The sequence below is a fragment of the Oryx dammah genome, unplaced genomic scaffold, assembly GCF_014754425.2.
Source record: "Oryx dammah isolate SB20612 unplaced genomic scaffold, SCBI_Odam_1.1 HiC_scaffold_18, whole genome shotgun sequence".
Lineage (NCBI taxonomy): Eukaryota > Metazoa > Chordata > Mammalia > Artiodactyla > Bovidae > Oryx > Oryx dammah.
The window spans coordinates 87,044,535-87,059,789 of NW_024070202.1; the positions used below are offsets into that span (position 1 = coordinate 87,044,535).

Below are 15,255 nucleotides of genomic sequence, written 5' to 3' on the forward strand. Positions count from 1 at the left end.
AGCACTTGTTAAAAAGTCTCTATTCCCTTGAGATAAGAAGTTAGAAGGAGCAAGAACACTGATGTTATAATATTTATAATTTGGGGAGGAACAAATCCAAGTTTAAAACTATAATTTAAAATGTCATAGCATGTAGTACATATAATTGAATTGCAGCTTTATAATCTGTTGCATTATAGTTAGTAGTGCCCATAGTAGCACCCATGGATGGGCATAGTAGTGTGTGCCCATTCCATTAGATTATATCCTGTTCAAGGGCAGGAATTGTTTTTTATTTATGTATCAGTAAGGTGACTAAGAGTTGGTAAATCGTAGGCATTCAGACCCTGTTTCTTGAAGAATTAACTTAGGGAAAAACAAACTAATATAATCATTCAGCAACTTCTATTTTAGTCCTCAGTCATGTCCAGCTCTTTTGGGACCCCATGGACTGTAGCCTGCCAGGCTCCTCTGTCCAGGGGATTTTTCAGGAAAGAATACTGGAGTGGGTTGCCATCTCCTTCTTCAGGGGATCTTCCTGATGCAGGGATTGAACTGGTGCCTCCTGATTGGCAGGCAGATTCACCACAGAGCCACCTGGGAACATTCAGCAAGGCTTAAGGCAAAAATAAACAGAAAGTCTTGTGGTCTAGCAATTCTCATGCTGCCTTTCATGAGATTAATATTAAAGCCAAATGGGAAAGTCTGGAATTTTACTCCAGTTACACGCAGCCTTCTGATCTTTGGGGTTATGTCCCTCAATACCATCCTGGTAATGGAAACAACTGAGTATGGCAGTAACAATAACTTCTAAGAAAATATACAGATAGATTAAAATTTAATGTCTACATGGAATAAATTCTAGAGAAGAATTCAATATAAACAAAGCTAGTGAGTCATTGAATTTACCTTCCTTTTACTATACTGGTGGGTAAAACAAGTTGTGACATACAATTTTGAATTTAATCAACTTTGGGATTGGAGTCATTTACGTATTTTAGTGGTTATTTCATAGTTTGTAAGAGCATTATAAATCTAAGTGGGCACACAGCCCTGCTATAATCTAGAAGTTACTGTTCCTAGTAGATGCATGTACAGATCTCTCTGTAAACACTAATTTGTGAATTTCAGACATACAGCTCATTTAAGCACTGAAGGAAGAATGACGTGCAGGTGCCAGCCCTCCATATTTCAAAGCTTGAAGATTAACCTAATATACAATATGGTGACCTAACAGTTCTTCATTTGAAAGAAATCTGAAAAATAATCTCTGATACAGCCGAAGTGTGAGAATAACCCAGCGGGATTTCCACCTCTTCATTTCTTAATGAGTTTTTTGATAATGAGAGGTGACTTTGCCAGTCACTCTGGGCTCTATTATGGCTAATTTGACTCCACTTCACTCTCCTTGTTAATTATTAACACTAGCCTTTTTATCCTCATGAGACCACATTCCAATTTTTCTTTTTTCGATTTTTATAAGCCCATCTTTATGAAGGTGAAAGTCTTGGAGAATAGGTTTTCACTTAGTGTAGAACCTGAACATTTATTATTCGTTTAGGCAGAGATGCTGTGACATTGATTATACAAGCACGGGTGTTCTTTGGGATGGCTTTAATGTGCTAGCAATGCGAAAAAGGCTGTTAATTAAAGAAGAAGCGCCATGGTATTTTTCACTCGGGAATCCGTTCCCAATAGAATGGTCATTTGCCACTTGCTAGCATATCCACAGATTAAAAGGTGACTAGCTCCAAGGGTTTGCCTTTCGGTAGTCCTGAGAGGAATGATTTGTGCTATTTGCAGATGGCTTTCATTTGTCAGAGGCAGTCACTAGCCCTACCTATTATCCACAGGACAATTGTGGAAAATAGCACACAAGGGTAGAGTCTATTTGTACCAGCTTCACAGTCATTCAGGATCATTCAACTATCATACTAATTGCTTCATTATGAAAACATTTATTTTCGCTAATTTTAATACATCTCTTTTTCAAAACTGTTTCCTTAGATACCATTTAAAGTGATTATCCATCTAATTAAGGCTTTCGTTGGCGAGAGTGCATCAGGATGGATGGAGGCAGGGTGGAGAGGCAAGTGGGAGTTCCGTCTTTTTTGGACAGAAATGAAGGAGCCCCAGTTTGTTTTCTTCATGAGTTCTGCTCTGGGAACCAGTGGGTGAGCCTGTGAGGGGCAGGAGATTGGGGACAGTAGCTAAAATTGTGGTGCAGCTGGTACTCTTCCCTTGAGGAAAATCACGTTGCATCTCTAAGGATTCTCGAGTCTAAGACTTTCCCTAATCATGCACAACTGGAAGGAAACACACCTACCCCAGACACAATTCTTTGCTTCCCCTCCTTAAAACAGCAACTGAATTTGCTATCTTGAATCTCTTTCCCCTCTAATTTGTTCAGTCCCTGGAATTCTTGTCATGGATGTTTTCCAGTGTACATGCTAAGACAATACTTTATCTGGTCCTTTCTGCATGCTTTAACCAACCTACTTCTTCTACTTCTGTAACTCAAGGTGCTGATAAACATTTTATTAGGCAGGAATATAAGTTTAAATGGGCTTCCCTGGTGGTACAGATGGTAAAGAATGTGTCTGTGATGCAGGACACCCTGGTTCAATCCCTGGGTTAGGAAGATACCCTGGAGAAGGAAATGGCAACCTACTCTGGTATTCTTGCCTGGAGAATGCCATGGACAGAGGAACTTGGTGGGCTATAGTCCATGGGGTCATGAAGAGTCAGCCATGACTGAGCGACTAACACTTTTACTTTCAAAAGCTTCAAGAATCTACTATCTTTAAAAGTATTATCTTATTTTCTAATGTCCCCAGAATTGCATGTGTTATTGTAGATGAAGTGGTCAGGCTCCAACTCACTGTTGTACTGGTTTCCTGTCAGCAAGCCCTAGCTGAGGTACCTCACCTCCCAGGTACCTCACCTCCTAGATAGAAAATGAAGATGTTTGCCTAAGATCCTCTCCACTCCCCTAAAGATAAACACTTATTTTTAAATATCAAAGCATAAATGTTTTCACGAAATAAAGATGGTAAATATCCAGTGTGAACAGCTAAATTATTCATTAAAAAACAAAGACAACTCAGCTAGAAAGCTTCCAAGCACAAATAAAGCACAAATTCTCACTAATATCTCTGTTAGAGGCATGTTGGTAATTTTTATTTTGGAAAAGCAGACATAAGTATGTGACATCATTAATAATAAATCACAACCATTTAAAATTTCTGTATAATTAGTGGTATGCTACGTGTGGGGTAACAGCTGCTGCTGCTGCTGCTAATTTGCTTCAGTCATGTCCAACTCTGTGCGACTCCATAGACGGCAGCCCACCAGGCTCCCCCGTCCCTGGGATTCTCCAGGCAAGAACGCTGGAGTGGGTTGCCATTTCCTTCTCCAATGCATGAAAGTGAAAAGGGAAAGTGAAGTCACTCAGTCGTGTCTGACTCTTAGCAACCCCATGGACCACAGCCTACCAGGCTCCTCCGTCCATGGGATTTTCCAGGCAAGAGTACTGGAGTAGGGTGCCATTGCCTTCTCTGGGGTAACAGCAAGCACTGCTATTCAACAAATTATCTCACCTAACAAGACTGGACAGTTCAGAGCAATCTGTTCCTATTTTACCCCTGACTAGTTAAGGTTGAAATTAATTAGAATTTGGACTATAACTCTAATTGGGTCAATATGGTAAAAATTGTGATGGCAATGATATAAGAATTTTGAATATGATATAAGAATGATATAAGAATAATGATATAATTGCCATGGCAGTGATATAAGAATTTTTCTTTGGGGATGCGGTGGTAAAAGGGTAGAAATTTTATATTTTCCCATAAGCTTTCCAAAAGGACAATTTGGGGGCAGCTTTAGGTTGACATTTAACATTTAAACTGAATTCACTAAACGACCATCTGAACATTTCAGGAATTTAATAAAACAAACACACAATTATTAACAATAATCTTCATTATTATAATATTCTTCATTACTATACTATAAGCAAAAAAATTTGTCTTAGCAGTTGCTGCTGCTGCTGCTAAGTCGCTTCAGTCGTGTGAGATATTAATACTAAGCGGTCTTGGCTTTGGATGATAACTTTGAGTTTGAGTTGAAAGTTACTGTGTTCTATTTCAATTCCCCAGACCACATTGTTTTCCTAATACCAAAAGGAAATTATGGCACAGGGGAACTTTTCTATCTACCTGACTACACAGAGGAGCTGTTTTTCTCAGAAATAACTGATGCTTTCTAAAATATGTTAATCACTGCAAAATCAAACCTAGATCTAGACTTGCCCCCCAAACGGACAGCACTTAAAAGAGATCATTAATAAGTGCTTCTGTGTGATTAAGTAACATGTACAAAAATGACAAAACACACTATGTTATGCATTTGATAGTAGCCAATATTATATAAATGGTTTAAACAGGAGAGGAACATGACATTCTTTTGAATTAAACATTTGGTTAAAAATCACATTTCTCTTTCAAAAATCAATTTTTCTCTTTTTTAGTGTTTTGTTTTTGGACATTTTAAGAGATCTTAAAAATAAAATTTAAAAGATGTTAATTTATTGGCATTATAGTAAAGGTTCCCCAAGAAAATTTCTAAGAAATCTACAATATATTTTGTTTTCTCTATAAATAAATTGCAATATATTGAATAAGTTAAATCATCTTTACTGTGAGCATTAATAAGTACTTTCATCTTAAAATAACCCCCTAATAAATTTAAATATGGTTGATTCTTGAATTTTCACACAAGTGGAAAAAAGCAATGTTAGAAATAATCCTATACTTATTTGTTTTCATTTAGGGACTTAATGTATAATACATTCATTTTTAGCAGCAGGTTTTTGCTATATATTTATCATAAGACAATATTAAGCCTGACTTGTAATTTCTTAGCAGAAAAAAATGATGATAAGAGGCTGGGAAAGAAGAAGGTCATTTGAAGTCTGCAAGCTGGCAGGAGGGAACTAAATTAGAACTTAAAAACTGGCTGAAGACAATTTGCAGAATAAATGATTCACATTTGGATAACTGTGGGTGTAGCAACTCCTAAGAGCAGACAGTGTTGCTGAAACTGAAGTAGGAATTGTAGCTCAGTTCTTTGACTTAAGATGTTTTTGGAAATTAAATTGGATAAGAGAATGAATAAGATGGCTAAAGGAATCATGATTGAAATTTTAACTGAATCTAAAATATTTATTTAGCATTCATTATACATGAGCTATTGCCTTCTTTAATCCTCACCACCAATGACACTGTACGTAATATTATTTCTTTATTTTATAGATAAAGAACTTATAGTTTACCAAGATTAAGCGATTGTCAAAGGTCAGGTAGCAACTAGCAGAGACAGATGTGAATCTGTTGGGCACTAAAGCCCATGTTATTAATTACTACCACATGATGCCCCAGTTACTAAAACAAAGGTTCTTACCCTGATATCCAAAATACAGATGTCCATGGAGAGTCCAATATTACACACAATTTCATATCTATGTAGATGTTTTTTCCCAATAAAAGAGCTGTAGTTTTAGCATAGACTCAAAGGAATGAATAACCAAAGGAAGGTAAGAAATGATGGACTAGAGTGATGAACAAAATCAATAGAGTAATTAAAAAAAAAAAGATAAAAGTCCAAAAAGCGATTTAAGTTTAAACCTAGAAATACAGAGTAGTGATATCATGGAAAGAGAGAAGGAAAAAGATCTGGAGTTTTCAAAGACAGCAAGTGTGAACTGTATCACCAGTGTGACTAAGTTCCTGGGAAAGAGAGGGCAGTCATGGGCTGCAGGAAGACAAGGCAGAAGAGGGGCAGCTCTTCTTGGGGCCTGGGTTACTCAAGTCATGTTGTGGGCACTGCGTTCTACTAGGCACCACACTCCAGAGCAATACTGAAAAATGGAGTGAGGCTTTTTGAGAGGAAGCTGATAAGAATGGTAATGGGCATGAAAATGCTAAGAGTTAAATGACTGGGAATAATGGCTGGAGAAAGAACATATGCAACAAAAGAAGGACATTCCACTGACCTAACAGAATAAGTCAGAACCAGAGGTTAGGAGGACACAGAGTTCAACCTGCCTTATAGTGAGAGGAATGTTCTAAAATAGGGAATTAGTGACCCCTAAGACCACTACAAATGTTGAAGCAAAGGCTGTCAGTAGAAACCAAACTTAAAATGAAGGGAAATTAAAAAAAAAAATTAACTTTTCTAATTGGAGTATAATTGCTTTGTAACATCGTATTAGTTTCTGCTGTACAGAAAAGTGAATCAGATAATATGTATACATATACAACCTGCCTGTTGAGCCTCCCTCCTACCCCTGTAGGTCATCACAGAGCACCAAGCTGAGCTCCCTGTGCTATAGAGCAGCTTCCCACTAGCTATCTATTTTACACTTAGTGGTGTATATATGTCAATGCTACTCTCTCAATTCTTCCCACTCTCTCCTTGCCCTCCTGTGTCCACAAGTCTGTTCTCTGTGTCTGCATCTAAAAAAATCATCATAGGAAAGGCCCACAGGAAACTATATGCTAAGAAACGCCTCCAAAAATTCGGATGAAAACCTGTGTCTATACAATCTGCTAGAAGACCACAGGCCAGAATCATGATACAAGTTATTACTGCATTGGAAAAAGATGTCTCAGTAGAGAACCTTTATATTTTCTTTAATTTCTAAATGAGAGAGAGCAAGCCATACCACAGGGCAACATTAGTATCATCTGTAGAACCAAATCTGTTCCGCAAACACTGGCACACTGTGGGTAAGCAGAAGCCTTGATGTGGCAGGACATCTAGAATAATACGTTTCTAGGATGTATTTCAGGGATGTTAGCATTCTCAGGTACTTTAGAAATATTGATCTTTGAAGATTTTCTGATTCACAAGGTACACTGAGAAGGTCCCTGTGTTATCAGTACTCCTGAAGGCAGGAGGGCAGGCATAAGAGCAACTTTGGGGGCCAGTGGAACAATGTGAGAGTGTTGCTGGTCTCCCGTGGACCCCTGCCAGATATACCTGGGGAATGAGCAAATATGTTACCTGGGTTGATCCTTGCTGAGCGAGTGCTAGAACTCTGTAAATACACTCTCACACACATAACGTTCTCTCCTCTTCCTCATTTAACACACTAGAAGAAATGCAAATGCTTACCGTCATTTCTGAGGAAATTATTAAGCAGTTGGAAAAGAGGAAAACTGTCCCAGGAGTCTTGTGGTTGCGCTTCAAGTGCTGTGTCCATATCTACTGTGAATAAAGCCCAAAATTTCTCTGCATGCTCTGCCAATAAATCAGGCCACCAGGCAAACGCCTGTAAACAAATAAAGAAATAATGTAAACTTGATAACTTGTTAGAAACATACACAAATACTGTAAAAATGTGATTAAAGTGAAATTGTAGAACATTATTGTAAAATATGATACCAAATATTTTAATATTTCTAGTCACAAAGAAAAAGAATTGAAATAAACACACCAAAATATTCATAGTAGTTATGAATAAATTAAGACATACAAGGAATTTTTGTTTTACATATTTTTCAAATGTTTTAAATTGATGTATTTTTAGAAATAAAATGTCATTTTATATTTTAACTCTATATTAGATTTCATATTTATCAATACAAAATTTGCTTACTATTTAAATATATATCCATAAAATTATTTTTCATTTAAAAAATTACATTTTACTTGTAGTACTTTTTTATGAATCAAGAGTCTAAAACCAAAACACACATTCAGAGAGAGGGATTTCCTGTCGCTCCAGTGTAAATTAGGTCCCACTAGATAGGACCTAAAAACTCTCTGCTGTTTAGATGGGTGAAAAGAATATTAACTTTTTAGGAAGTTCTCAAAAATAATGTGACCTGTCCATGGAAACTGGAAGCAGGCCCACCAATCAGCCCATCTATGGATCTGACCAACCAGACTACCTAAAATATCTGGCTGAGTGGACTGGTGAGGAACTTTCCTTGCTGAAGTCAGTCTGTAGAGAAAGGAGGAAGTGACGGTTTCTTCAAATGCACAACAATAATGCAAGACTACAAGAAGAATGAAGAATCTACAAACAGGACACCAAACAAAAGAACAAAATAAAGCTCCCATAGCCAATTTCAAAGAAATGGAGACCTATAAAGTTCCTAAAAATGTTCAAAAACTGTTTTAAAGCACTTCAGTGAGTTACAAGAGAAAAAAAAAAAAACAAACAGATAACTAAATGAAATCAGGAAAATAATTTAAGAAAAAATGAGAAGTTCAACAAAGAGAACAATAAAAAGGAACCAATTATTAATCTGGAGCTGAAGAATACAATAACCAAAAAGTTTAAAGGGTAGCTTCAACAGCAGACTTAATCAAGTAGAAGAGTGAAGCAATGAACTTGAAAACATAATTTGAAATTATCTAGTCAGAGGAATGAAAAAAAAAAGAACAAAAAAGACTGAAGAAAGCCTATGATATTTGTGGTACATCTTCCAGAGAACCAATCTGATACGTATTATTAGAGTCCCAGAGACAAAAACAGACACAAAATTTGTTTAAGGAAATAATGACTGAAAACTTCCCAAATCTGGGGAATGAAGTGGACATACAAATTGATGAAGCCCAAAAGATCCAAGCTGGGCTGACTTATAGTAAGACATATTATAATTATAAAATGTCAAAAATTAAAGAGAGGATTTTGAAAGCAGCAAAAGAAAAATGACTCATCATATAAAAAAATAAGGCTAATATTATCAGATTTCTCAGCAGAAACCCTGGAGGTTTGGAGGGAGTAGTGATATATCCAAAATGCTAAAGAAAAACTGCTAACCAAGAATACCATACACAGCAAAACTGTCCGGTAACAATGAAGGCGAGATAAAGACTTTCCCAGACTTAGTGAGTTCATCACCACTAAACCTGCCTTATAGGAAAGTGTGAAAGAAAATTCTCCAAGTTGAAACAAAAGGATGCTAAATCTAACATAAATATGTATGAAAGTGTAAATATCACTGGTAAAGGTAAATATATAGACAAATAATACTGTAATGCTGGTGCATAAATAACTTTAAACTGTACTATAAAATCCAAAAGAGGAAAGTATTAATGATAACTATAACCACAAAAATTTATTAAGGGATATATATTAGTACAGAAAAGGTAAAATTTGATACCAATAACATAAAGTGTATTCAGGAAGTAAAATTGCAGGGTTTTGTATGTGACTGTGAGTTAAAAGTTTAAAACAGATGGTGAAAAGATCTGAAGTCCAGCTGAAAGGTAGGTCTTATCTATCAATAATTTTAAATGTAAATGTTTGGGAACTCATGTACACCCATGGTGGATTCATGTCAATGTATGGCAAAACCTATACAGTATTGTAAAGTAAAATAAAGTAAAAATAAAATTAAAAAAAAAATAAATGTAAATGTGTTAAACTCTTCAATCAAAAGACACAGAGTGGCTGAATGGATAAAACCACAAGATACAACAATAAGATTGCTGCCTGTGAGAAACTCACTTTAAATTTAAGGACACACCTAGGCTGAAATTGAAGGGGTAGAAAAAAATATTCCATGCAAATGATAAGCCAAAAGTGACCAGGAGTGGCTATACTTACATATGTTAACAATTACCACAAGAAACAAAAGAGGTCATTACCTAATGGGAAAGGGTCAATTCACCAGAAAACTAGGATAATTATGAATATATAAGCATGCAAATGGTTGGAAAGATGCCCTGGAGGAGGGCATGGCAACCCGCTCTAATATTCTTGCCTGAAATATTCCATGGACTGAGAAGCCTGGTGTGCTATAGTCCATAGGGTTGCAAAGACTCAAACATGACTGAGCAAATGAGCATGCATGCACACATGTGGGATATAAAAATCAACATACAAAAATCACATGCATTTCTGTACACACTAACAATCTGAAAAACAAATTCAGTTCAGTTCAGTTCAGTCGCTCACTCGTGTCCGACTCTTTGCGACCCCATGAATCGCAGCACGCCAGGCCTCCCTGTTCATTACCAACTCCCAGAGTTCACTCAGACTCATGTCCATCGAGTCCGTGATGCCATCCAGCCATCTCATCCTCTGCCGTCCCTTTCTCCTCCTGCCCCCAATCCCTCCCAGCATCAGAGTCTTTTCCAATGAGCCAACTCTTCGCATGAAGTGGCCAAAGTACTGGAGTTTCAGCTTCAGCATCGTTCCTTCCAAAGAAATCCCAGGGTTGATCTCCTTCAGAATGGACTGGTTGGATCTCCTTGCAGTCCAAGGGACTCTCAAGAGTCTTCTCCAACACCACAGTTCAAAAGCATCAATTCTTCGGCACTCAGCCTTCTTCACAGTCCACCTCTCACATCCATACATGACCACAGGAAAAACCATAGCCTTGACTAGATGGACCTTAGTTGGCAAAGTAATATCTCTGCTTTTGAATATGCTATCTAGGTTGGTCATAACTTTTCTTCCAAGGAGTAAATGTCTTTTAATTTCATGGTTGCAGTCACCATCTGCAGTGATTTTGGAGCCCAAAAAAATAAAGTCTGACATTGTTCCCACTGTTTCCCCATCTATTTCCCATGAAGTGATGGGACCAGATGCCATGATCTTCGTTTTCTGAATGTTGAGCTTTAAGCCAACTTTTTCACTCTCCTCTTTCACTTTCATCAAGAGGCTTTTTAGTTCCTCTTCACTTTCTGACATAAGGGTGGTATCTGCATATCTGAAGTTATTCATATTTCTCCCGACAATTTTGATTCCAGCTTGTGTTTCTTCTAGTCCAGCGTTTCTCATGATGTACTCTGCATAGAAGTTAAATAAGCAGGGTGACAGTATACAGCCTTAACGTAATCCTTTTCCTATTTGGAACCAGTCTGTTGTTCCATGTCCAGTTCTAACCATTGCTTCCTGACCTGCATACAGATTTCTCAAGAGGCAGGTCAGGTGGTCTGGTATTCCCATCTCTTTCAGAATTCCCCACAGTTTATTGTGATCCACACAGTCAAAGGCTTTGGCATAGTCAATAAAACAGAAATAGATGTTTTTCTGGAACTCTCTTGCTTTTTCCATGATCCAGCAGATGTTGGCAATTTGATTTCTGGTTCCTCTGCCTTTTCTAAGACCAGCTTGAACATCAGGGAGTTCACGGTTCACTTATTGCTGGAGCCTGGCTTGGAGAATTTTGAGCATTACTTTACTAGCATGTGAGATGAGTGCAACTGTGTGGTAGTTTGAGCATTCTTTGGCATTGCCTTTCTTTGGAATTGGAATGAAAACTGACCTTTTCCCGTCCTGTGGTCACTGCTGAGTTTTCCAAATTTGCTGGCATATTGAGTGCAGCATTTTCACAGCATCATCTTTCAGGATTTGAAATAGCTCAACTGGAATTCCATCACCTCCACTAGCTTTGTTTGTAGTGATGCTTTCTAAGGCCCACTTAACTTCACATTCCAAGATGTCTGGGTCTAGATTAGTGATCACATCATCATGATTATCTGGGTCGTGAAGATCTTTTTTGTATAATTCTGTGTATTCCTGCCACCTCTTCTTAATATCTTCTGCTTCTGGTAGGTCCATACCATTTCTGTCCTTTATCGAGCCCATCTTTGCATGAAATGTTCCCTTGGTATCTCTCATTTTCTTGAAGAGATCTCTAGTCTTTCCCATTCTGTTCTTTTCCTCTATTTCTTTGCATTGATCGCTGAAGAAGGCTTTCTTATCTCTTCTTGCTATTCTTTGGAACTCTGCATTCAGATGCTTATATCTTTCCTTTTCTCCTTTGCTTTTTGCCTCTCTCCTTTTCACAGCTATTTGTAAGGCCTCCCCAGGCAGCCATTTTGCTTTTTCACATTTCTTTTCCATAGGGATGGTCTTGATCCCTGTCTCCTGTACAATGTCACGAACCTCTGTCCATAGTTCATCAGGCACTCTATCTATCAGATCTAGGCCCTTAAATCTCTTTCTCACTTCCACTGGATAATCATAAGGGATGGATTTGATTTAGGTCATACCTGAATGGTCTAGCGGTTTTCCCTACTTTCTTCAATTTGAGTCTGAATTTGGTAATAAGGAGTTCATGATCTGAGCCACAGTCAGCTCCTGGTCTTATTTTTGTTGACTGTATCGAGCTTCTCCATCTTTGGCTGCAAAGAATATCATCAATCTGATTTTGGTGTTGACCATCTGGTGATGTCCGTGTGTAGAGTCTTCTCTTGTGTTGTTGGAAGAGGGTGTTTGCTATGACCAGTGTGTTTTCTTGGCAAAACTCTATTAGTCTTTGCCCTGCTTCATTCTGCATTCCAAGGCCAAATTTGCCTGTTACTCCAGGTGTTTCTTGACTTCCTACTTTTGCATTCCAGTCCCCTATAATGAAAAGGACATCTTTTTTGGGTGTTAGTTCTAAAAGGTCTTGTAGGTCTTCATAAAACCGTTCAACTTCAGCTTCTTCAGCGTTACTGGTTGGGGCATAGACTTGGATAACTGTGATATTGAATGGTTTGCCTTGGAGACAAACAGAGATCATTTTGTCTTTTTTGAGATTGCATCCAAGTACTGCATTTTGGACTCTTTTGTTGACCATGATGGCTACAAGAAACAACAGAGTAAAAATTCCTAGAAATAAACCTAACCAAACAGGTAAAAGATTTGTAAACTACAAATTATAGAACACTGATGAAAGAAACTAAAGTAGTTGCAAATAAATGAAAACTATCCAGTGTCATGGATTGGAAGAGTTTATATTGTTAAAATGCCCCTATTACCCCAAACAATCTACAGCTTCAACACAAACCCTATCAAAATTCCATTGAACTTTTTTTTACAGGAATAGGAAAAAGAATTCTAAAACTCATATGGAATCACAAATGACCTCAGATAGCTAAAATAATCTTAAGAACAAAGCTGAAGACACCACAATTTCTGATATCAAAATAGGTATATTACTAAGTTGTGGTAATTAAATCAATCTTGCACTGACATCAATACAGACACCTGGACCAATGACACAGAATACTGATCCCAGAAACGAACCCACACATATATGATCAATTAGCCTTCAAAAAGCTTATATTCCTGAGGAATATAAAATGAGGAAAGGACAGTCCCTTCAATAAACAGTGCCGGGAAAGCTGGATATTCACAAGCAAAATAATCAAACTGGACTATTATTTGCACCATATACAAAAATCAACTCAAAAAGCATTAAATACTTAAACTTAAGACATGAGACTATGAAACTCCTGGGAGAAAACACAGAGGAAAAAGCTTCTTAGCTTTGCCTTGGCAATGGTTTCTCAGATATGACACCAAAAGCACAGACAACATAAGCAAAAACAAGCAAATCATCAAACTAAAAACTTAATGAACAGCAAAGAAAACAATCAACAAGGGAATGAGAGAAAATATTTGTAGGCCATATACAGGATAAAGCGCTAATATCCAAAATATATAATATATTTCTACAACTCAAAGCAAAAACAAAACAAAACAAAAAATAAATAACATGACTAAAAGATGGACATAGGACCAAACGGACATTTTTCCAAAGAAGACCAACAAATGGTCAACAGGTTCTCAACATCACTAATCATCATTTGATTTTCAAATGCAAATCAAAACCACAGTGAGATATTACCTCACACTTGTTAGAGTGGCTATTTTTCACAAAAGCAAAAGATAAGTTTTTTTGAGGTTGTAGAGGAAAGAGAACCCTTGTACACTGTTGACAGAAGTGTAAATTGGTGCAGCCACTATGGAAAACAGTATGAAAGTTCCTTCAAAAATTAAAACTAGAACTCTCATATGACCCATTAATCCCATCCCTGGGTATATTTCTAAAGGAATTGAAATAAGAATCTCAAAGAGATATTTACACTGACACAGTCAATGCAGTACTATTCACAGTAACTAAGACATAGAGGGCATGGCAACTGACTCTGGTATTCTTGCCTGGAGAATCCCCATGGACAGAGCAGCCTGGTGGGCTACAGTTCTTAGGGTTGAAAAGAGTTGGACACAACTGAAGTGATTGAACACGCATGCAAGACACAGAAGCGAGCCATCACTTTGTTGACAGAGCCATCACTCTGTATAGTCAAAGCTATGTTTTTTCCAGTAGTCTTGTATGGATGTGAGAGTTGGACCATAAAGAAAGCTGAGCACCGAATAATTTTTACATTCAAATTGTGGTGCTGGAGAAGACTCTTGAGAGTCCACTGGACTGCAGGGAGATGAAACCAGTCAATCCGAAAAGAAATCAATCCTGAGTATCCATTGGAAGGACTGACACTGAAGCTGAAGCTCCAATACTTCGGCCACCTGATGTGATGAGCTGACTCATCAGAAAAGCCCCTGATGCTGGGAAAGATGGAAGTCAGGAGCAGAAGGGGGTGACAGAGGATGAGATGGTTGGATGGCATCACTGACTCAACGGACATGAGTTTGAGCAAATTCCAGGAGATGGTGAAGGCCAGGGAAGCCTGGGGTGCTGCAGTCCATGGGGTCACAGAGAGTTGGAGATGACTTAGTGACTGAACAACAATAACAAAAGCCCACAAATGAATGACTGGAAAACAAATATGATATGTACACACAATAAAATAATTTTCACCTGAAAAAAAGAAGGCAATCGTGCCATTTGTAGCAACATGACTGAACCTGGAGAACAAGTAAAATAAGCCAGGCAAAGGACAAATACTTTACATAATCATACTTTATGATTTATATGAGGAATCTAAAATAGTCAATTTCATATAGCAGAGAGTGGAATGGTCATTTCAGAGAGTGGACTAACTGGGGAAAAGATGTAAAAGGAAAGTGTGGTGAAAGTGTGGTGGTGGTACAGAGATTCAATTTTATAAGGTGAACACATCCTAGAGGTCCACTCACAGCACAGTACCTACAACACTGTATTGTAGACTTGACATTTTGCTTAGAAGGTGTATCTTATTTTTAGTATTCTCATTATGTGCTTGTGTTAGTCACTCACTTGTGTCTGACTCTTTGTGATCCCTGGACTGTAGCCCACCAGGCTCCTCTGTCCATGGAATTCTCCAGGGAAGAATACTGGAGTGGGCTGCCATTCCCCTCTCCAGGGGATCTTCCTGATCCAGGGATCAACCCAGGTCTCCTGAATTGCAGGCAGATTCTTTACTGTTTGAGCCACCAGAGAATACTCACACAAAAAATAGTGTGAGCTTTTCCGGCTTTGTCTCAGTTTTGTTTTAATCTGAATTTTTCTAATTTTAGATGAATTTAACATTTCTCAT

General features: G+C 37.7%; 1 protein-coding gene across 19 annotated transcripts in view; it reads right to left on the bottom strand.

Annotated features, from left to right (window-relative positions):
• Positions 1-15,255, bottom strand: part of CADPS2 (calcium dependent secretion activator 2) — a 575,633-nt gene that overhangs the window by 83,927 nt on the left and 476,451 nt on the right. For all 19 annotated transcript variants that reach the window (XM_040259536.1, XM_040259533.1, XM_040259535.1 and 16 more), the window contains one exon: positions 7,159-7,315. In XM_040259536.1, coding sequence (XP_040115470.1) covers positions 7,159-7,315 — 157 coding nt within the window. The remainder of the gene's footprint in view (positions 1-7,158; positions 7,316-15,255) is intronic.